The 22,215-nt window shown below is 45.8% G+C and overlaps 1 protein-coding gene across 1 annotated transcript in view; it reads right to left on the reverse strand.

Annotated features, from left to right (window-relative positions):
* Positions 1–22,215, reverse strand: part of DENND11 (DENN domain containing 11) — a 31,186-nt gene that overhangs the window by 8,653 nt on the left and 318 nt on the right. Inside the window, exons 2-4 of the mRNA XM_056847241.1 lie at positions 4,256–4,355; positions 2,267–2,425; positions 931–1,081 (exon numbers count right to left, since the gene is read on the reverse strand). Of these exons, the coding sequence (XP_056703219.1) occupies positions 931–1,081; positions 2,267–2,425; positions 4,256–4,355 (410 nt within the window). The remainder of the gene's footprint in view (positions 1–930; positions 1,082–2,266; positions 2,426–4,255; positions 4,356–22,215) is intronic.

Raw genomic sequence — 22,215 nt, forward strand, 5'->3', positions numbered from 1 at the left:
GATGCTTTCATTCCCCACAATGCCAGGCATACAGGATGCCTCAGGATGCCCTCACCTCCCACTGATCCACACTGCCAACAGGAACTGGAGAAGGACAAGCACAGGCTGTGTTAGCCCCACACACCTGGTTTCCTTTAGCGAATTGTCTAAAAGCACCAGATAGAATTTCATCTCTGGAGTTAGCCAAGCCTAGACAGTACCTGGATCGCTCTGAACGTCTTGGAAGAATGCCAATGTACAAACGTAACAAATTAAAAACAGGGATGTACTGAAAAGGCCACCTGTTTTTCTGTGAGACACTTGCTCTGCTTCTGGCTGTACATAACAGCACTCTATGAGGAGCTACCTTTCCTTTCCTGTCCTTTTTCAAGCTCCCATGACCCAAAGATCTTGAACAGTAAATGGAGAGCCTTTATTTCTTTAAGGAAAATATGGTGAGAGAAACTTGGCCACCACCAGTGTTGTCCTTGGATCCCTAGCCACCAGGAAAAAAGGGGACTATTTTATCTTTTGTTACGGTGGCAGGTAATTTGATTAAAATAGGGGGTAATCTATTTATCACGATAACAATTGTATTGGGGGTAATCCAACATCATACGAAGTAATGTGCCAACTTTCTACAGATCACATGGACAAAGTCTATCCGAATAAGTTATTGTATTTTCCATTTAACACCGCCAAAGGAGCAGCGTTCAAATGAGCTAGCATAAAAGCTCTGTGGTAACAAGGGACTGTCAGGTTGCTAAAATCAGCTGGGGTTCGCAGAGGTGGAAGGATATATGAGGAGCTCACATCAGGATGCAGGAGGCTTCAGGAACTCTGACTTGGCCAAAGGCTAAGCCCACTCCACCCAAGATTGACCAACATGGAACACTGATGTGCTGTGCAGTCCAAGCAAAGTCTAATAACCCCCTTCTACGTATTTCTCACCTTCATCTCAGGGTACATGTATCTGTGAATGGAAGGCAGCCAGTGGACGGCTTGCTGAGAAGAGGTGCCCTTGCCAGCAGGGAGAACCCCTTTCTTGTCATCATAAAACGCTTCTAGGTGAGAGTAGTGTCCTGGCATCTCCAGCTGGTGTCTGGAAGACAGGCAGGTAAAGAGAAGGCACATTACCAACATGCCCATGGAATGGTCTTCTAGTCAGCAAGGGGGCTGACATTTCTCAGCCTTCAACAGCAGCAGATGCGTCTCTCTCTCTGGGGCCAAGGGACCTTCCTATCAACCCTGCCTCCATCTTCTCTATTAGTCAGCTGGTTCCAATCCTATACAACAGCTGCAGCAAGACAGAGAGCACACAGATGTGCCAGCCTATGCAATGTTGTGTGCCAGCCTATGCAATGTTTTCTAAGGGATCTTCAACGCTAGTTTTTCCTGGTAGATGCACAATAAGAAGTCCAGGATCTCACTCTAAGACACCAACAAAAATATGACAAAGGCAGCACCTGTTTTTGTGCTTACAGTTCCTTGCCCAGAAGGGGATCTGCTTAAGCACATACTACTATCCTTGACTAGTCACTAGTGCCAATTTTTTCAGGTGGGGAATTGAGGCTGAAAGGTGGGGTCTAGGAACTGAGATCTTTTATGCTAGCCAAATGGGAGCAGTAGAAATGTTCCCTGGAAAGTGGGTGGCTTGTCACCCTAGAAACCTTCATGTAACAAGCTTGAATTAAGCCATGTCTATGATGTTATCCCAGTCCCCCATATCAATGGTAGGGAGACATGAGTCTGGCATGAGGGCTGGTGTGCTGTAGTGGTTGGGGCATCAGTGTAGAACCTGGTATGAGCGGATTTGAATCCTTTCTCAATCATGGAAACCAACCAGGTAACCTTGAACCCATCAGTCTCTCATCTTAACCTACCCTCACAATGTGGTTGTTGTGAAGATTAAGTGAAGAAAGGGGGAACAATGTGAAAAGCCGCTTTGGGTCCCTGATCAGGGAGAAGAGTGGGATATAAATGAAATAAGAAAATAAGCATAGGATGAAGCTTCACACAAAAACAGGTTGTGGAAAGGTTTACATGTCCTGAATAGCTAGATCCAACTCCTGAAATAAATACTACATGGATGTTTCACTGTACACAACAGGGAAGTATCCATTACTGCGAACTGTGCTGCAAATTACCTCACAGCAGACAAGGCCCAAATCTCACTGTACATCCAGAAAAACCAATACGGCTCCCCACCACAGTTCGGAAATTGTTGAGCAACCATTTATAGTGTAGAAATAAACATCCCAACACATCCCCTTTCTCAGTAACGTACCTGACCTGGTTCTCTAGGAAGTGCATATATCTATATAACAGGGTGTAGGAAGGAGAAAGGATCCCCACGGACTTCATGCGGGCGCCTCTCTCTAGCTCGCTTTCGACGGGCATGTTGGCGAAACAGGCCAAGCCAAAGCAAAGGCCTTTCCGGAAGTAACTGGAAAGGAACATCACAGAAAATGTAAGCAGATTAGGAGGAAAAGGGAAAAAAAGATACAGATATAGCAGGGCAGGGGCAGAAAGGCCCATATAAGGTCAGTAGGTGCCATAGCAGAAACTAAGCCATTGGTCTTCAACTGGTGGGTTGTGATCTGAACCAATGTAGATTGTGTTAGCAGCGCTGCCACCATTTTCCTTTGGCATGTGTTTCCTTTGCTATTGGTCAGGATTTGAAATCACCATTTAATATTTCTGTGTGTGTGCGTGTGTGCGTGAGACCCTCATTAGCAAGAATTACTGCTGTGGCTGGTAACAGCCTTTCCATAAGAAAAGCCCTGCTGGATCAGACCAAGGCCCATTAAGTCCGGCAGTCTGTTCACACAGTGGCCAACCAGGTGCCTCTAGGAAGCCCACAAACAAGACGACTGCAGCAGCACCATCCTGCCTGTGCTCTACAGCACCTAATATAGTGGGCATGCTCCTCTAATCCTGGAGATACTCTGATATGTCAGCTAAGGTGAGAAGGAGTGATTCATTCAGGGAATGCTGAAGGCTGCCTCTCAATCCCTTCCCCACAAAAGGCAGTCAGTGATATGTCTGCGTCGGCCCTATTTCTAGTAGAAACTATTTTTTAAAATGCTGTGTTATGAAGGAGTGTTAGAACAGTAAGACTAAATTTCAATAACAACCAAATCACAAAAACAACAAAAATACAATCAGGTTAAGCAAGACAAAAATAGCAGCAAACAGACTAAACCTTCACAACAGAGGCAATGAACACTGGTACCAACCTGGCTCAGCCATTAAAAACTTGGGTAAATAAAATGCTCCTAATTTGGCACCTAAAAACTGATGGGGATGACATCACAGGAATATACCTGGGTAGCATATTTCATAAACAGGGCTCCCCTGTAGACAGGCCCTCTCCTGAATTGCCAAACTTCCTTATTATAAGAAGAGATAAATATATGTCTACATAAAAGGACCCATCATTCCATCTCACTTCAAACATAACCAAAAATGCAAGGTGGGTAATAAGTGAGGGGAAAAGGTTTGGTCCTCACCATAAACACTGGAGTCACCAGAAACAAGCAACAGCTGTAGTTCCATCCCAGCTAACCTCTTCTACTTTCTCCTATCTCCCGGGCAAGCTCAATCTCATCAGATCTCAGAAGCTAAGCAGTGTCAACCAAGGTTAATACTTGGGGAGGGGCCATGGCTCAGTGGTAGAGCATCTGCTTGGCATGCAGAAGGTCCCAAGTTCAATCCCCGGCATCTCCAGTTAAAGGGACTAGACAAGTAGGTGATGTGAAAGACCCCTGCCTAAGACCCTGGAGAGACGCTGCGGGTCTGAGTAGACAATACTGACTTTGATGGACCAAGGGTCTGATTCAGTAGAAGGCAGCTTTGTGTGTTGGATGGGAGACCCACGAGAAAGTTCAGGGTTGCTACACAGAGGCAAGCAATGACAAAATACCTGTTTGTCTCTTGCCTTGAAAACCCTACAGGGTCATCATAAGTTGTCTGCAACTTGACAGCACTCTCTACCACCATCTACTCACCTTACTGCTATTGGGTAGTCCACCTCCCCCCACCAGGGGTCATGGAGGAGGCGCACGTTCCCTTTGGACACAGAGCAGTGCCAAACTGTCTTCCAATGTATAGGCCATCCTTCCACACACACACCATAACACTGGACTTCTTGCTAGTCTACAGTAATGATAACTTCTTGTACCTAACCAGTGATGGCAGGCATTCACTTTCCAGGCAATGCGATGAGACTCGTAATGAAGCAAAGCTATGGGATGCCGACGTGTGGCTCACTCACATGAAATCCGACTGAACTTTATGGGACCCGCTGGCCATAGATTTGAATTCGACGCCTTCCAGATCAATGTCTTGTGGCAAACACCATTCAACCATGTTACCTGGAAGTGCGGGGAGAAAGAGAGAAAGAGAGAGAGAGATACTGTGTGAAGGCACACACCAAAGGAAGCACCACATCCCCAGCAAAACAAGACATGCATTTTACAAATATAAACAGGTTAGGCAGAGTAGTTATTCAAATCTGGGTCTCCTAGATCCTAGTTTGGCACTATAACTGCTACATTAACTGTAATACAAAATGACTGATCTCAAGGATAAGACAGTGAGCAAAACCAAAAAAAAACTATCTTGTAAAAACATACCTCCCATTACAAAAATCCATTCACAGCCAATCCAGCAGTATAATCATAAAACCAAGACAAAATACAGCAGCAGTTGAAGTAATTCATCAGCTACACTTCTTGCGTGAATTCACCAAATAACTGATACAAGATAATTGGCTTCAGCCAATACTCCCCCCAAGATGAAATCAATAAATGGCAGGCATATTCTGGGCAAACACATGTATTGGGGCGACCACTAAAAAGGCTCTGCCTCTCAGTAACTGTAAATCTTGTATGGGGCTTCATCTACCCCTGCTTGAAAATAATAACTCCTGTTGAATGACAATTGCCTGTAGGTGACTTGGCAGGAATATTTCTGGAAACTGGTTTTCAGCTCTGTGTAGGCAGACAGGTTGTTAACTTGTTTCTGCATAAGCAAACAGTTTTTGACAACTTGTTTATGAGACTGACATTAAGTTGTGGTTGCCTGTTATAAACCCAGCTCAAGTCAGTAGTTTCTGACGAAGAAGAAACACGTCAAGCTGCCTTAAACTGAGTCAGACTGTTGGTCTTTCAAGATCAGTATTGTCTACTCTGACTGGCAGCTGTTCTCCAGGGTCTCAGGCAGAGGTATTTCACATCACCTACTACCTGATCTTTTAAACTGGAGTTACTGAGGACTGAAATTGGGACTGTCTGTGTTCAAAGCAGGTGTTCTACTAAACCAGTGGTTCCCAAAGTGGGCAGAACTACCCCCTGGGGGGCGGTGAGATTACCTAGGGGGGGGGGCACTAAAAGGTAAGGGGGCAGCAGGGGGTGCTAGAGGTGGCCCATTCAACTGTGTTGTTGGATAGAGTGGGGGCGCTGGGGTTGAGATTGTGGAACCAAGGGGGCAGTGGCCCAAAAGGTTTGGGAACCACTATACTAAACGATGCTTAGAAGGGTGATGGTCAAATCCGTTCTGCCACTTCCAATGCTCTCCAAGGCGTAATCCAATCAATGGAGAAAGGGGGGAGGGAAATCACAGATCAAAAATCCTGAAAAGTTTTTATATTTGGGTTATTCTGTTGTCAGTCATGGTACTGCTGACAGTGCTTGCTGATTGTTCATCTCAGACAAGGCATAGGGGAAGTGGGAGAACAATCCTGATTATACATCTCCCAAACTTCACTTTCTCAAAAGCTGCATCTCCTAAAGCCAGTCCATTGGAAAAGGATATCCAGATCACATAGACATCTATAGCGCTTCACTGTCAAATTACTGCCAATTCAGCTATGTTTTATTTAGAAAAAGCTAGCAGCAAGAATGTAAATCAATAAATTTATATTTAGCTGTCAGGACCAAGAATTGTCTTTCATGTTTCTTCAGGAGGTCTAATAAGCCCTGAAGATCTCCATGACAAGTTCAGAGATTTTACCACTTTAAAGTTTCAGACTAGAACTTCCCCCTTGCTACGATTTTGTACCAGAGAGCCTCAGTTAAACTGAACCACCTCTCTGCATCCCTTCCTCAAGAACCACCTGCCACTTCAATGCATCCTTCTCTCATGATGGCATCGCAAGACATCATCAGATATTCCTTAATTAGATTACCTCAAACAAACAACTTTCACTTGTCAGAGACCCCCAACCTCGTTGAACGTATGGAAATTCTGAGATTTTGCAAAAAAGGCACCAACAAAAATGGCTGCCATGGCAGTGGAGCATAGCGAACCACAAAATTGCTCCCCCGGGGGCTGGGGCCAATCATAAAACGTTGGGAGATCCCAAGTGTCCTGGTATGATGGAGGCAGCTGTTTCTGAATGGGTGCGCCCTATAGACACAAAGGTGACGCCTCCTGGGCTCTTTGGAAGAACCTCCTGATACAGTGAGATGCAGGAAAGCCAGGATTGGTTCTTTGCTTTGGGGAAGAGATGCTTAGAGGAAGGAGAAGGCAGACACTGATGAGCCCCATCGTGACCCTGGGTACCACACTGGGGATCAAAAGCCTTCTTTTACAGGAAAATACACTCTGGAGAACATCAGACAGTTGGGTTGATCCAAAAGACTTGCAGGATGTACAGAATACATTCAGACTTCTCGGTAAACTGCAGTTTGCTCGGTCCCAGTTACTTGTGATGTCTGAATACAGACGGTCCAACAAACTGGGACTTCAAACTAGAGTTTGCAGCTGGTCCACTAACCACCGTCCTACTAGTTCGTACCCTGCCAGAAATTTTGTTAGTCTTTAAGGTGCTACTGGAGTCTTGCTCTTTTCTACCACAGTCCTACTAATTATCTTTCGCTGTGATGTCTAAATTCACACACAGTTCCTTCAGCAGTGCTACCCCTTGCGTCCACATGGTCACTGACAGCAACGTAGTGGGGACTGCCCTGCCTCCTGAGAGAAAGGAGAGGAGGACGAACGGGGGTTTGTGCACAAACCGGGATGCGTTAGTTCCATCTGACGAGAGCCGAAAAAGAGTTACACCCTTCTAAATCCACTGAAATAATTGAAACATGGAGTAATCTCACTTTATCATCACAATAACAACATGAGTTATGCTAAATGGGGAGACACTGAATGCCCCATTAAGCACCACGGCTGAAGGAAATGGAACTTGAATAAAAGTTTCCCCATTCCAAGACCAAGGCACTACAGACAACATCGCACCACCACCTCTCCAGAAGATAACCCAAAAGCCAGAGTTTTCAAAGGAATGCTGAGGCCGCTTTGGCTTTAGGGTTCATGCAGCTGTGTCACCGGGTGTTTCACACACGGGGCTCCCAGTATTTCTTTTTCCTCTAAGAATCAGGTGCACAAGGACCTGATTTACAGCAGGAGGGTGAGGGAAGGGGGTTGAGACCCCTCCCCAGTGCTGCTTTTCCAAAATGAAACAGCACCAGCAGGCACTTTTTGCCCCCCCCCCCGGGCATATATACAAATGATGATACAGATTCCTATACACCTACAACAATATTGTAAAGAGTGCTCCCCCCAGACCATTTCAGGCCGAGAGAACAGCATAGGGGTCAGGTTTAACCCCTGCCACCCTCTAACCTCAGATCGGTTCTAATACCCATGGAGTGATTTAAGCAAGCTGAAGGAACAACTGTTGGCAAGGCCAGCCCCTCTTTCTCACATCTCTTTTTTCATGATGGCTCAACTGATCAAGGCAATACACAGTACGGCTGCCACCTTGAAAGAAGTCACTCTCATATTTATTTTAATGCTATCTTTTCCTAAGGGGCGCAAGGCAGCATACACAGTTCCCCCTCGTCCCTTTTTATCCTCACCACCACCCTGTGAGGTAGGTTAGGCAGAGAGGGATTGGCTGGCCGAAGAACCCGAAAGTGAGCTTCATGGAGCGGGTGCAAAGGAGAGCGACGAGGAGGATCAGGGGCCTGGAGACCAAGCCCTACGAGGAAAGGATGAGGGACTTGGGAATGTTTAGTCTGGAGAAGAGGCGGTCGAGGGGGGACATGATTGCTCTCTTTAAATATTTGAAGGGGGCAGGGAGCTGTTCCTATTGTGACAGCAGAGGACAGGACTTGCAATAATGGGTATAAATTATGGGTGGAAATGTACCAGCTAGACATTAGGAAAAACATTTTACAGTAAGAGCAGTTCAGCAGTGAAATCAGCTGCCTAGGGAAGTGGTAAGCTCCCCTCACTGGCAGTCTTCAAGAAGCGGCTGGACGAACACTTTGTCAGGGATGCTCTAGGCTGATCTAGCATTGAGCAGGGGGTTGGACTAGATGGCCTGTATGACCCCTTCTAACTCTATGATTCTATGTAAAGTGAGCATTTGAAGCTGGGACTCCTTGTCCAAGACACTAACCGCTACACCACACTAGCTTTCACCTGGGTTACTGGATAACATGGAATAACCAGGGGTTTGTGGGCTATAGTGGCACAGAATGCTTTGCAGGAATCTCAGAATCATTGTTGTGATAACCTGCAAATTCAGTCTATTCATCTGCTCCTTCGCCTTGATCTCAGTCTAAAATCATCCCTCCACTTTAATTTGTGCATGTTGGGGGTATTATGGACTTCCCTGCTTCTTGCTTCCTGGAGACTATCCTGGGGGGAGAGGGCTAAAAGCATCTTTTGGGCTCTTGTGGCTTTGCCTACTACTTTCTTTTCCATTTGTTGTAGGCATGGGGCCAAGCGGATCAGCGGGAGCCCTGCCAGCCTGTCTGTCATCTTGTCTCTGTTTACAACGGGGTGGAGAAACCCGGTTTGTTTGATTTGGGGAGGCTGGTTCTGTCAGAAGTCTGAGAGCCTAAAGGAGCTGTGCCATCAGGAGTATTGTTTCCTAAGGCTTCCAATATTACCAGGCAAAGTACAAGGAATGAAAATGACAGGCTCACCCCATACACCAGCGTGGCTGGACTTTGATTTGAAAATAGTATGTGTTTGTTCACATTCATCTCTGTGCCTTCGACACAACTTTCAGCAGAAAGCTTTTTCCACGTCGCATTTGTGTCTGAAGGCAGATACACTAAAATCACCGACGTCACCTGGAGAACCACCTTGTCCCATACTGTTCAACCCACCAGCAAAGATCATTCTCACAAGCCCTGTTCTTTGTGCCCTTACCATCAGAGGGGAACCAAGTGTCAACCAGAAGCAGGGCCTTTTCAGTAGTGGCTCCTTGTCTATACTCACATAAGGAACATTCTTCCTGGAGGACACACAAACACGGTTTGGCAGGCTTAATGATATGGAGGTTCCTTTTATTCACAGTACCGAGTACTCATTGATTGATTTATCCTCCATCAATATGTCTAACTCTCTTTTAAAGCCATCTATGCTTGTGACCATCCCTACAACAATGGTTTGTTTTCATGCTCTGACCTGGGTTTTTAAAGCTGGGTTTTAATTAACAGCAATTTTTTAATGCGTTATGCTGTAAGCCCTCTAGGACAGGTTCCCTGGAGAGGTGGCATAATTCCCCCCCCCTTTATAAATAAATTAAAGGTTTAATGGCCTCAAACATAAGATTCCGCCCGGGTTCCCTCCCTGCATTTCTGAGGCCCTCTTACCAGAAACCCAAATCCCCCACATTATGCCTCCCTACCCTGTGAATAAGGAAAACTCCTGCTGATTTATGTGGCGGGCTAAAGTTACTTACTCACCAAGATTAGGTTAATTAATGCCATCGTATTCCCTATTACTATGTATGGGTGTGAAAGCTGGACAATGAAGAAAGATGACAGGAAGAAAGTAGACTCCTTTGAAATGTGGTGTTGGCGGAGAGTGTTACGGATACCATGGACTGCCAAAAAAAAAAAAACCCAAATCAGTGTGTTATAGATCAAATCAAGCCTGAACTGACCCTAGAAGCTAAAATGACTAAACTGAGGCTACCGTATTTTGGTCACATTATGAGAAGGCAAGAGTCCCTGGAAAAGACAGTCACGCTAGGAAAAGTGGAGGGCAGCAGGAAAAGAGGAAGACCCAACAAGAGATGGATGGACTCAATAAAGGAAGCCACAGCCCTCCGTTTTCAAGACCTGAGCAAGGCTGTCAAAGACAGGACATTTTGGAGGACATCGATTCAGAGGGTCGTCATGAGTCGGAAGCGACTTGACGGCACTTAATAAGCCTCCTGACAGGCAGAACACTCAGGTTCCACACGACCGAAGATGCGGACTAACAAATGCCTGTCTTGAATGCAGGGCAGCATAACCAAGGCCTGTGCCTGGCTCAGCAAAGCCTGCTGCAGAAGCTACAGCAATTCACTGGCAATAATTTACATGGATTCAATTGATGGGCATCCTCGGCTGGGTGCATGTAGTGTACTTGGGGTCATATTTAAAAGTGACAGGCACAGGCATTGCACTCTCATAAATTTTATTCATACACGTAATATGTAATTTTTAGGCTCAGATCATTGGTAGTAGCAGTAGTAGCTGTTGTTGTGGCTTTCTTATTATCTATGGTGGCTGTTGTTTGTTTGGTTGTTTGTTTTTGCTGGTCAGTGACCATATTAATAAATTATTATTAAACGCATTGCACTTGCAATGTTTTTTTAAAAATTAATTATCCACAAAAGTGTATGACCTGCTTAAAAAAAAATGCATTTTCCATACAGGTGTGGTTTTCTGGCAGGGATACTCATGAACACATGAAGCTGCCTTAAACTGAATCAGACCCTCGGTCCATCAAAGTCAGTATTGTCTACTCAGACTGGCAGCGGCTCTCCAGGGTCCTGCCTAGTCACTTTAACTGGAGATGCTAGGGATTGAACCTGGGACCTTCTGCATACCAAGCAGATGCTCTACCACTGAGCTTCAGCCCCTCCCCTCCTTTAAACTAATTCCACAGTAGCTGAGTTTCTAATGAGTCTGAGCAATTCACTGGGAAGTATTAATTTCTTTACCCATCTGATCTTTCCAACAAGGCTTTCACACACTTTCCACAGCTTGAGTCCCAAGAGCCAGCATGGTGCAGCTGCTGGACTGTCAGACCAGGATCTGGGAGAACTGGGTTTGAATCCCCACTCTGCCCCGGATGCTCACTGGGTGACCACGGGCCGCTCCCATAGACTCAGCCTAGCCTACCTCATAGGGTTGTTGTCACAAGGATAAAACGGAAGACGGGAAAACAATGTTGTAAGCAGCTTTAGGTCTCCTTTAGGAAGGAAAGTGGGGAACAGACGTCCAAAAGGACAACTGAAGTTTTAAAAAGAGAAATGTAAAGCGCATCTCTAGGTATCTGAGGTTTTACAGTTTCAGATATTAGCCAACACGGCCCATGCCCTAGTAAGCAGGCATACAAGGAGAGTCCAGCAAGCAATACTTTCTTTTTCCTTTCCTTCCTTTTTTCTTTTTAGTGGTTTCCTCCTTCATAAAACAGGAAGGGCCTTGCAGAATTTAAGATTACAAATGTCCCTTTCAAAGAGCTTTCAGCGGCACAGAGGCAGCAGAAAAGGTTAGAACACATTTCAGCATCTATATTGGGCAAGGCTCTCGAGCCTCCAGAAAGAAACACCAGTGAGGAGGACGTTGTTCGCTCTGGATGGCACCATCAGTCTGCCTGAGGCTCTGAAATAGTCCGTCTTAAGTAAAATCAAGTGAAGGAGGGGGGGGACACCAAAAGGTTCAATGTGGATGCCGTAGAACGGTCGCTCCACTGCAGCTTTGAAACCTGGGGGTTCAATTTCATAATTATTCTTGTTTCAGAGACTAGTATGGTAATGAAACACAGGTTATGTGTTTAAAGAATCTCTTCTAGGAACCTTCCTGGATGCTGAAGTGTGAGAAATCTTATTTTTAACTTACTGTGTGAATGTAAGCATATTGGGATTAGTTTCCCCACTCCTACACATGAACACACATGAGGCTGCCTCATACTGAATCAGACCCTTGGTCCATCAAAGTCAGTATTGTCTACTCAGACTGGCAGCGGCTCTCCAGGGTCTCAGGCTGAGATCTTTCACATCACCTACTTGCCTAGCCCCTTTAACTGGAGTTGCCGGGGATTGAACCTGGGACCTTCTGCATGCCAAGCAGATGCTCTGCCACTGAGCCACAGCCCCTCCCTTTACACATGAAGCTAGTTGGGTGACCTTGGGCTAGTCACAGCTCTCTTAGAGCTCTCTCAGCCCCACCTACCTCACAGGGTGTCAGTTGTGGGGAGGGGAAAGTGATTGTAAGCCAGTTCAATTCTTCCTTAAGTGGCAGAGAAAGTCAGCATATAAAAGCCAACTCTTCTTCTTTGGACCCGTAAGGGTCTATTTACAGGTGCTAACATGTAGTTGAGGTGGCACCTGCATGTTTAAAATAGGTTGATAGTTTTAAAGTTGGTTATATTTCCGTGTCAATAGACATCATACATTGTATCAATTATGCTGGAAGCTGTCCTGAGCCCAGCTGTGCCGGAGAGGGGAAGATAGAAATCTAATAAATACCGGTAAATAAATAAGGGTTAGGTAGGCTAAAAAATCAGAACAAATTAACTCTAGCAAAAGTTTACCAGAGGCTGGATGATTTCCGTCTCCCCGGCTATACCTGGAAAGGGGCAGGCTGCAGCTCCCCTTCATTACCCCCCAACCACCCCGGTTTTTTTCCATCCTCCCTTTTTCATACTCCAGGCCTGCATGAAGTCACTCCTTTGCCCTGCGTGAAGTCCCTCCTTTGTTTGCAGTCGCCTCGGGCCCGACCGATCCTTATCTCTTCCCCCTGCCGGCTTTCTTGCCACGTCACCCGTTCCGGGCTCACGGAGCAAGGTGGTGAGGCAGCCTGCCAGGCCAGGCGGGCGATTTTCTTTTTGGGCGAATGGCTCTGAACAGATGGGCTGCCTCCTCGAGGGAGGCATCGCCTTGCCCAAGCCAACCATACAGAAAAGGCCAAGTAGGCAGAGGTGTGGTGGGATTGAGGCAAGCCTGTGGTCAAATCCGCCGCTTACTGGGCTTCGAGCTCTGTTTGCTTTGATGTTGACTTAGGCGGGTGAAGCTGGACTAATTTTTGGGGGGTTATTATCCTCTTCAAGGATGTGCTCTCACCCCCACCCCCATGACGTGCAGAAAACTCCAATGCTGATCATGCTCAGCCAGGCCTTTCCCCTCCTCCTCACCAGTACCTCCCAGAGATGGCCTTAGTGCTTTTGAACAAAATATAGTTATTCCTAAAGAATCCAAAACCTGCCCTAAAGAGACCACAGATTTAGAATAACCTAAAGAGATTATTCTATTATTTCAGTACATTTTGTTGATCCCACTTTCCTTCCAAGGAATTCAGGGTGGGGTGCGTTGTTCTCCCCTCCTCCATTTTTCCATCCCAACAGCCGTGTGGGGCGGGTCAGGCTTAAAAATGGCTGGCCCAACGTCGTCCAACAAGCTTCACGGCACAGCGGGGATTTGTTACAATAATCTCGAGAGGAAGTCCAGTGTCCCTTCCCGTTCAGTTCAAAGCCTTTCCCCCCCCCCTTTCACCCCATCATTTGTGTAACACAAATAAGACCCTGGAATATGCAAGCATTAACAGAAGTGCAAGTCGCTATGTCTGTCCAAAGCAAAATCCACGTAATACCTTTTATTATGACCAACCCAAACAATACAAGGCTGTATGTAAGCTTTCAAACTCTACAGAACTCTTCATTAGGCTAAATGAACAAAGAGAGAGGTGGTGTTTCGTGCCCGCACCTTAAGGTTTTTCAGCATGCACCCAACCAAACAATTTCTCCAAGGGAACAGCCTTTCTGTTTGTGGGGAAGGAGTCAGCGATTTCCACCAATCTCCCCAATACACAGCATCCCCCCCCCAATTTGCCTCTTATACTGTCCCTTAGCATTTTCTGAGGCCCCAGGAACAAAATTTCAGGAGATCAAGGGAGAAAATGCATGGTCGCTTTATCCTCCTTTACTCCCTGTTTCAGCCAGGATTCAGCCAGGATCGAACGAACGAACGTGAGTTTGATCCTGGCTGAATCCTGGCTGAAACAGGGAATAAAGGAGGATAAAGCGACCATGCGTTTTCGCCCATTATGTGTGTTGCAGAAGGAGGGAAGCATGACAGTTCCCACTCTGCAAAGTCTGTAGATGGTTAGATACATGCCTTTGTAGCTGAAATATAAGGACAAGCACGTTTGAATAGGGGGGGAAAGGTCCTGGGGTGCTGGTGTCAAGTTACAAGGCTTGGGGGGGGGGGGAGAAGAAGAGACAAAGGCAGTCTCCAATTGCAAATATAAATCCCAGTGGTTAATTAAATGTCTCTGAGCTCCAAATAGGACACTCTGGTCCCTTAAAAACCTGAGAGCAGAAGAAAAATCCTTACATTAACAACCCATTGGAGAGCAGATGAAACACAGAGACTGCAGAAACCAGACTGGGAAATATTTCCAAGTCGAGGAGAGAAGAAGCCCATAAAGACAATCTCTTCCCAAGACATCTCCCTCCAGTTAAAGAATCAGCTAAATTCACATATTTCTAGACCAGACAGAAATTTGGGAGGGGCTGTGGCTCAGTGGCAGAGCATCTGCTTGACATGCAGAAAGGTCCCAGGTTCAATCCACGGCATCTCCAGTTAAAGGGACTAGGCAGGGAGGTGATGTGAAAGACCTCTGCCTGAGATCTCGAAGAGCCGCTGCCGGTCTGAGTAGACAATACTGACTTTGATGGACCCAGGGTCTGATTCAGTATAAGGCAGCTTCAGGTGTTCATTGCATTAGGATAACCATTTTTGAATAGAACAGGACTATTTCTCTGCTTGCCTATTTGGGCACAGCTAGTCTAAGCAACCTATCAGTACCATTCTTTTCGGTATTCTTCAGAAGCAAGCCCAGCATGTGGGATTGGAGAACCTACACAACCACATTCCATTCTACACAGTACAGGTTGAGTACCCCTTATCCAAAATACTTGGGACCAGAAGCGTTTGGGATTTCGGATTTTTTCAGATTTTGGAATATCTGCATACACATAATGAGATATCTTGGGGATACGACCCAAGTCCAAACACGAAATTCATCTATGTTTTATATAAACCTTATACTCATAGCCTGAAGGTAATTTTATACAATATTTTAAATAATTTTGTTCATGTGGGGTCTCATGCGGAATCTGCCATTGGTGCAACAAGCCTGTTTATGTGCCATTTTATTATCCTTTGTGGGCACTCAAAAGGTTTTGGGTTTTAGAGCATTTTGAATATCGGATTTTTGGATAAGGGATACTCAACCTGTACTCAATAGATGGGGAAAGCATTACATTCTCTCACAATAAAATACTGCAACTTCAGCTTGGGGAAAATGAAATGTATACCCTTACTGTTCGGTTTGCAGGGACATTTATATCATGCAAATATCATATGCAGGATCTTCCCCCTCTCCCAAACCTCAAACGACATGGAGCAAACCAGCCCTCCAAGAAAACATGCCAAAAATACAGCATGTTTCCAAGGTGACTACCATGAAAAGCAGGACTTTCAATTAAACCAAAAAGGAGAACTTGAAAGATCACACACACAAACACAACGATAGCCATAGTTTATGAGTAAGGAAGGGAATTAGCTCAGGAACCCACCTTCCTAAATTCTTCAGTCTTGCAATGGGCAGGAAGAAAGCATGTGTGGGCTGTTATTTTTGTTAGATACCTCCTACCCGCCTCACCTAAATGCAGAAGAATTGCATGACATAGTGCCATAGGAGAAAACAGTGCAGGGCATTTTTAATTAGCGGAGGGCTTTTTGTCATCTTTTATGGATTAGGCTTTGTGCCTGATATTTTAGCTATCCTGTATTGTTATTAGATTTTTTTAAAATCTAGGGCCAGAAATTCATTATAACTCTTCTATTCTGGAAGCATTTGAAGCTCTTTATAGCACTGCACATAGATTTTGTGTGTTTGTGCTATTAGACAGGACAGAGTCCACAAACTGTATTATGAGCTTTTCACTGGTGCTTGCCCATAGATACTCAACCCTCCACTGCACTCTGCTTAAAGGTGACATGGTGTGGTGGGGGGGAGAGCTGGACCCCATCCATTCTTGAGAAGTTCTCAAGTGTCTGTTCTTTCAAGGACTCTCTTATCAGTTTTGAAGGCCTGCAAAAAAAAAAAACATGGAATATCTAGAATAGTTCTGTAATGCAAAACCTCATAGCTGCAGATTCATTCTACCATTTGGAAATTCAATCTGGAAAGACCCAGGTTCAAATCGACACTTGTCATGAGACTCACTGGGTGACCTTGGGCCAATTCCTTAGCCTATTTGATGAACTTTATTTTACAATTTTTCCAATAAAAATGGGGAAAATTTGAGAAGCACTAAAAACAAATACCAAAGATGTTTTTCTCACACAAAATGAAACTTTTAAAGCAAGACAACCTACAGCATTAGATAATAATTCCTCAATACAACATCAAGGATATGTTTATTGTTCAAAAGTTAATAATTTTGGCAACAATTAATCTGCAATAATGTGTTGTATTCGCATCAATTACTGGAGAGTTCAACATTTTCAATGCTATAAAGTTGAACTTGATATCCAGAAATATTGGTAATTCTATAGTGACTGAAGAAGACAGTTTCTGCCTAGATAATAATAATTACGTTTACTACACAGTTTTCTAAGCTCAACTCTTCTATTTTCCAACCTCTACGATGGCAAAGACGTTTCACATATATGTGCTAAGGCAGCATAGAATGTCACAGTTTGCAGCTCTCTCAACTACTGAATGGATTTGCAATTTCGCTTGTAGAAAACTATGGGGGGAAAATATATATATAACAAGTTTAGATTTGATAGGAAAAGTATTACACATATTTCCCACAAAATTTCTGTTTTCCCAAAACACTAGTGAAAACCAGGTTTGATTCCCCACTCCTCCACCCGGGCGGTGGAGGCTAACCTGGTGAACTGGATTTGTTTCCTCCTCCTACATATGAAGCCAGCTGGGTGACCTTGGGCAAGTTACAGCTCTCTTCAAGCTCTCTCAGCTGCACCTACCTCACAGGGTGTCTGTTGTGGGGAGGGGAAGGGACGGTGAGTGTCAGCTGTTTTGATTCTCCCTTAAGTGGTAGAGAAAGTTGGCATATAAAAACCAACTCTTCTTCTTCTGTCTGGGAGTTTTTAATTAGAAGAGGCAGTAAACAGCTGGTCACTAGTGACAGGGAATAATCGCTACCAGCTAACCTTTTGTGAATTGCAAGTGATTTTTGAAAGCAATTTCTTTAAATTCTCCAATCGACATGTGCAACAGAATGAGAAGTAGGCTCCCAAGGTGGACAAATGTAACGTGAAGCGTTCTGTTCCCAACGGAGGGAATTCCACTTTGAATGCTCCCCCAAAACCAGCACATGAGAGATAAAGAGTCTACCCCTGTGCTTCACCTGTGCTATAAGTTTTGTTTCATTTTGCAAACTTTTTAACATAGGGGGATGTTCAAAAAGGAGTTTCCCTCCTCTCCCCCGTCATGCACCCTGGAGAAAAAGTGGGGTGTCATTTTTTAATACAAAGACGCCCCATGATAGAAGCCCCAATGATAGACGCATAAGCTGGTCATCTCAATCAGCTGGCACAAACCCTGAGTTCTCAAATACATGCATTGGATTTGGTGGAAGGGAAAAGAGGGCTCATGAAGCTTGGGGAGGCTTTTAAACCAAGCCAAAATTTATGGAACCCCCAATAATGGTGAAATTATATCTATTTTTGTGCAGATACACACACCACTAAGTAAATACAAAATCTGATAGTAAAACTACAAGCACTTTCAGAAAAGGCAGACAAGCCTCTAATTAATTGCTTCTTCGCTGAACAAAAAGGTCAGCGTTGCCTATGCCTCTTGAAAGGACCTGGCCCCCAACCCAACGCCACCCTCATAATCACCCCAGAGAAAACACGAAGTAACATTCCCAGGATGAATAAGTAGTCATTGCACACCTGTTCATTACAGGCTTCATGACCAACCCAGGCAGACTTTGAACCACGCGGAAACAGCTAAAGCAGGGGTGTCGAACTCATTTGTTACGAGGGCCGGATATGACATAAATGTCACTTGGTCGGGCTGGGCCATGCCTCGCCAGCCCAGATCGGGACTGGGGGGGTGGGGTGGGGTGGCGGCCTCAGCTGGCTTGCAGGCTGGATAAGAGCTCTCAAGGTGCCAGATCTATCCCATGGGCCTTATATTTGACACCCCAGAGCGAAAGAATCTATAAGATCTATAAGAACCCATGATGGCCTGCCATCTAAGCAAAAGCATTATCAAGCTTTGGAGGGCCAGGAAGCCATTCAGGTAAACACAGTTAAGCCAAATACCTGCATGTTGCCTTGGTACCTCTGGGCAGAGAAGTAAACAATTATAAGCAGAATCAAAAATTAGGGCCAGAGAGGAAATAAGGTGGTTGCAAGCAAAGTCACACATGAAGCTGAACCAGACCCTTGGTCCATCAAAGTCAGTATTGTCTACTCAGACCGACAGCAGCTCTCCAGGGTCTCAGGCAGGGGTCTTTCACATCACCTACTTGTCTAGCCCCTTTAACTGGTGATGCTGGGGATTGAACCTGGGAACTTCTGCATGCCAAGCAGATGCTCTACCACTGAGCCATGGCCCATCCCCTATCATGAGGGAAAGTTAGCAGCTGAAACTCGGACTGACCCTATACAAATTTGGAATCAGTGAAAGCAGAGAACCCCCCAAACCCTACTAAATTTGGTGGGACATCTCTACAGAAGTGTGCATAAGACTGCACCCTTGGATAACCAGTTTATTTTAGCTTATTTCTGAAGAAGGGAGCTTTGACTCTCAAAAGCTCATACCCAATAAGTCTTGGTCAAGGAGGAGGAGAGCTGGTTTTTATATGCCAACTTTCTCTACCACTTAAGGAAGAATCAAACCAGCTTACAATCACCTTCTTTTCCCCTCCCCACAACAGACACCCTGTGAGGTAGGTGGGGCTGAGAGAGCTCTAAGAGACCTGTGACTAGCCCAAGGTCACCCAGCTGGCTTTGTGTGTAGGAGAGGGAAAACGAATCCAGTTCACCAGATTAGCCTCCACCGCTCATGTGGAGGAGTGGGGAATCAAACCCGGTTCTCCAGATCAGAGTCCACCGCTCCAAACCACCACTCTTAACCACTACACCACGCTGGCTCTCCAAGGTGCTCCTGGACTAATTTAGCAGCTTATTTCAGATACATTTTCATGGGCTACCCATGGCCACATGCATATTTCCAAAGGGCATGCTGCAAAACACAAATGAAGCCCAACTCTGTAGAAAGCCACTCATGTTAATGCAACTGGCTTGGGGGGGGGGGGGTAGGGACAAATTGTAAAGGAAACCACCCAAGGGAAGTAGGGCAAGGTCCTCATTAAGTCAAGGTCGTCATTAAGTCAAACAACGCATACCTGTTGTGGAAGAAAGAGTCCATGCATGCCCGTTTCTTACTGGCAACATTCACCCTTTAGTTACATCACAGGACATCATTTAGGGGAAGGTGGAGAAACATGTTTTCCTGGGAACCTGGCTTAGTGCCTCAACAACTCATCGCCAAACAGGCTGGTGAGATCACAGCAAGGCCTGGAAGGAACTGTCCCGGCTTCTTTTGTACCACATCCGAAGTAACATTTGTTTGCTCAAGACAACGCATTTCCTCTTTGAAGAGTTAAACTAAGTCAGGACTCATTACAGGGCCTGCGGAAAGGGGGATGCCAAGTTCCCTCTTACATAACTTAGAAAAATAAGGCTTGTTTAATTAAAAAGATTTAGACCCCAGACTCTCAGCACCGTAGCTACCAAGGGAGGCTCCAACCGCCGACAAAAGCAATCATCATTAACATGGCAAACGGGCTACTATAAGTCTAGGACACCAATGGCTGCCCTCTGCATAACACTTCTCTTCCTTTTTTGGCCCTCCCTGCCTGTCATTGTCGAAGCATTCTTAGGAATTATAGGGGATTCCTTGGAGGGTACAGGCGGTAACCAGGTTTCCCAGCTTATGAGCCAAGGAAGGCAATGTCGGCAAGCTGAACTGTTGTACCCCATACTATTTTGCTCAGTGCACAAGGCCAATTCCATACCTAAGGGACTGAGGAGAGCCCTTTGAGGTGCTGGCCATGAACATACACCCCATTATGCATACACCCCATTGCATACACCCCATTGTTGGCTGGCACATCAGTAACTTCACAAGTACAGATTGATGCATTTTTGGTACTCAGGCCAGTATGGTCGCCTACCCCGGCGCTAAGGCCACGGATACCTTCCCACGTATACCAGTAGGACAGAACAGCTTTAGTACTAGGTAAGGGGACCAATACAGGCGGCAGGTGCTGGTTGCCATTAAAGGGCTACAAACTGCACAAGACTGCTCAAGAAATGGGTATAAATCCACCAAGAAGCCCCCTTGGAATGAGCACAACGCCCTCTCCCATTCATTTCAAAGGGCTTGCCCGGGAGGCTGTCCCACTAGATATGAGTTTCTCAACCTTTTTTGCTCCATTCCCCCCGTTCAGCACACAATTTCCCCATTCCCAAAATAGTCATAAACTTTATTGAATGTCGCAAATTAAATTAAAAACGAACTACAGTTTTCCAGATTGTACATAATCTACAGGACATCACACTTTGCTGAACAGTGGTCCCAATTCCCCCCTGCCCCTGAACCCTAAAATCCCCCCCCCGGGGGAATTCCCCCCTTGTTGAGAACCCATGCACTAGGTTGTACCCTACATTAACCAGCATGGTGGTTCACTCAACACCTTCTGTATCTTCCGCCTCAGGCACCAAAACGCTCCCCTTGTCCTGTTATAGGAATATTGAGTGAAAACTAGAATATTATTCAAGGCCATTAGTAGAAAAACTACAGGAAGGAGGGGGAAAACTATAGACAGGTATCATTACTGGCAGTTCTCTGGGATGGTACCCACAGGTGTGGGCCACACAAGCCGAGGGCAGTAGTAGCATCTGATGGGGACTTCCCCCACCTCTGAAAGGAGGAGATGCCATAAATTCTCATACACACCTGACCCACCCTTTTAGAAGAAACCCCCCCTCTCCAGATCAGAGTCCACCACTCCAAACCACCACTCTTAACCACTACACCACGCTGGCTCTCCAAGGTGGACTTTCTTTGTCCCCCAGGAAAGTTTCCACTTGGACTTTCTTTGTCCCCCAGGAAAGTTTCCACTTGGGCCATCCTGGGAGATCTGGAGGCAGGTACAGGCCACATCCTAAACCGACTGGACAGGTAGAGGCTGGGTAGCCGCGCGGTCCAACCTGGAAACTCTTCCCATGGATCTGAGGCGTGGGGAGGCTGCAACCCACTAAAGGATGAGGAAGGAAGCGCATTCTGCACATGGCCAGAGAACCCTTTGCACCCCCCGGCTCACCGGAGAGAAACCACGGCTCTTATCCACCCCTAGAAAAATCACAGTGGGTAGCCGTGTTAGTCTGTCTGCAGGAGTAGAAAAGAGCAAGAGTCCAGTAGCACCTTAAAGACTAACAAAAATATTTTCTGGCAGGGTAGGAGATTGAAGAAGAGAGCTGTGGCTCACGAAAGCTCCTACCTGCCAGAAAATATTTGTGTTAGTTTTTAAGGTGCTACTGGACCCTTGCTCTTTCCTACGACTTCGTATCTGAAGAAGTGAGCTGTGGCTCACGAAGGCTCCTACCCTGCCAGAAAATATTTGTATTAGTCTTTAAGGTGCTACTGGACTCTTGCTCTTTCCTACGACTTTGTATCTGAAGAAGTGAGCTGTGGCTCCCGCAAGCTCACACCCTGCCAGAAAATATTTGTGTTAGTCTTTAAGGTGCTACTGGACTCTTGCTCTTTTCTACTATCTGAAAAACTGAGCTGTGGCTCACGAAAGCTCCTACCCTGCCAGAAAATATTTGTGTTAGTCTTTAAGGTGCTCCTGGACTCTTGCTCTTTCCTACGACTTCGTATCTGAAGCAGTGAGCTGTGGCTCCCGCAAGCTCACACCCTGCCAGAAAACATTCTTGTCCGTCTTTCAGGCGCTCCTGGACTCTGGCCCTTTCCCACTCCCGCAGACAGGCTAACACGGCCACCCACCGCGAACGATCTTAAAGGATGAGGACGGAAGCGCATTCTGCACATGGCCAGAGAACCCTTCGCGCCCCCGGCTCACCGGAGAGAAACCACGGCTCTTAGCCACCCCTAGGAAAAAGAAAGGGTTTTTTTTTTTTTTTGCTCCTGC

Source organism: Euleptes europaea, chromosome 3, assembly GCF_029931775.1.
Source record: "Euleptes europaea isolate rEulEur1 chromosome 3, rEulEur1.hap1, whole genome shotgun sequence".
In the NCBI taxonomy this organism is placed as follows: domain Eukaryota; kingdom Metazoa; phylum Chordata; class Lepidosauria; order Squamata; family Sphaerodactylidae; genus Euleptes; species Euleptes europaea.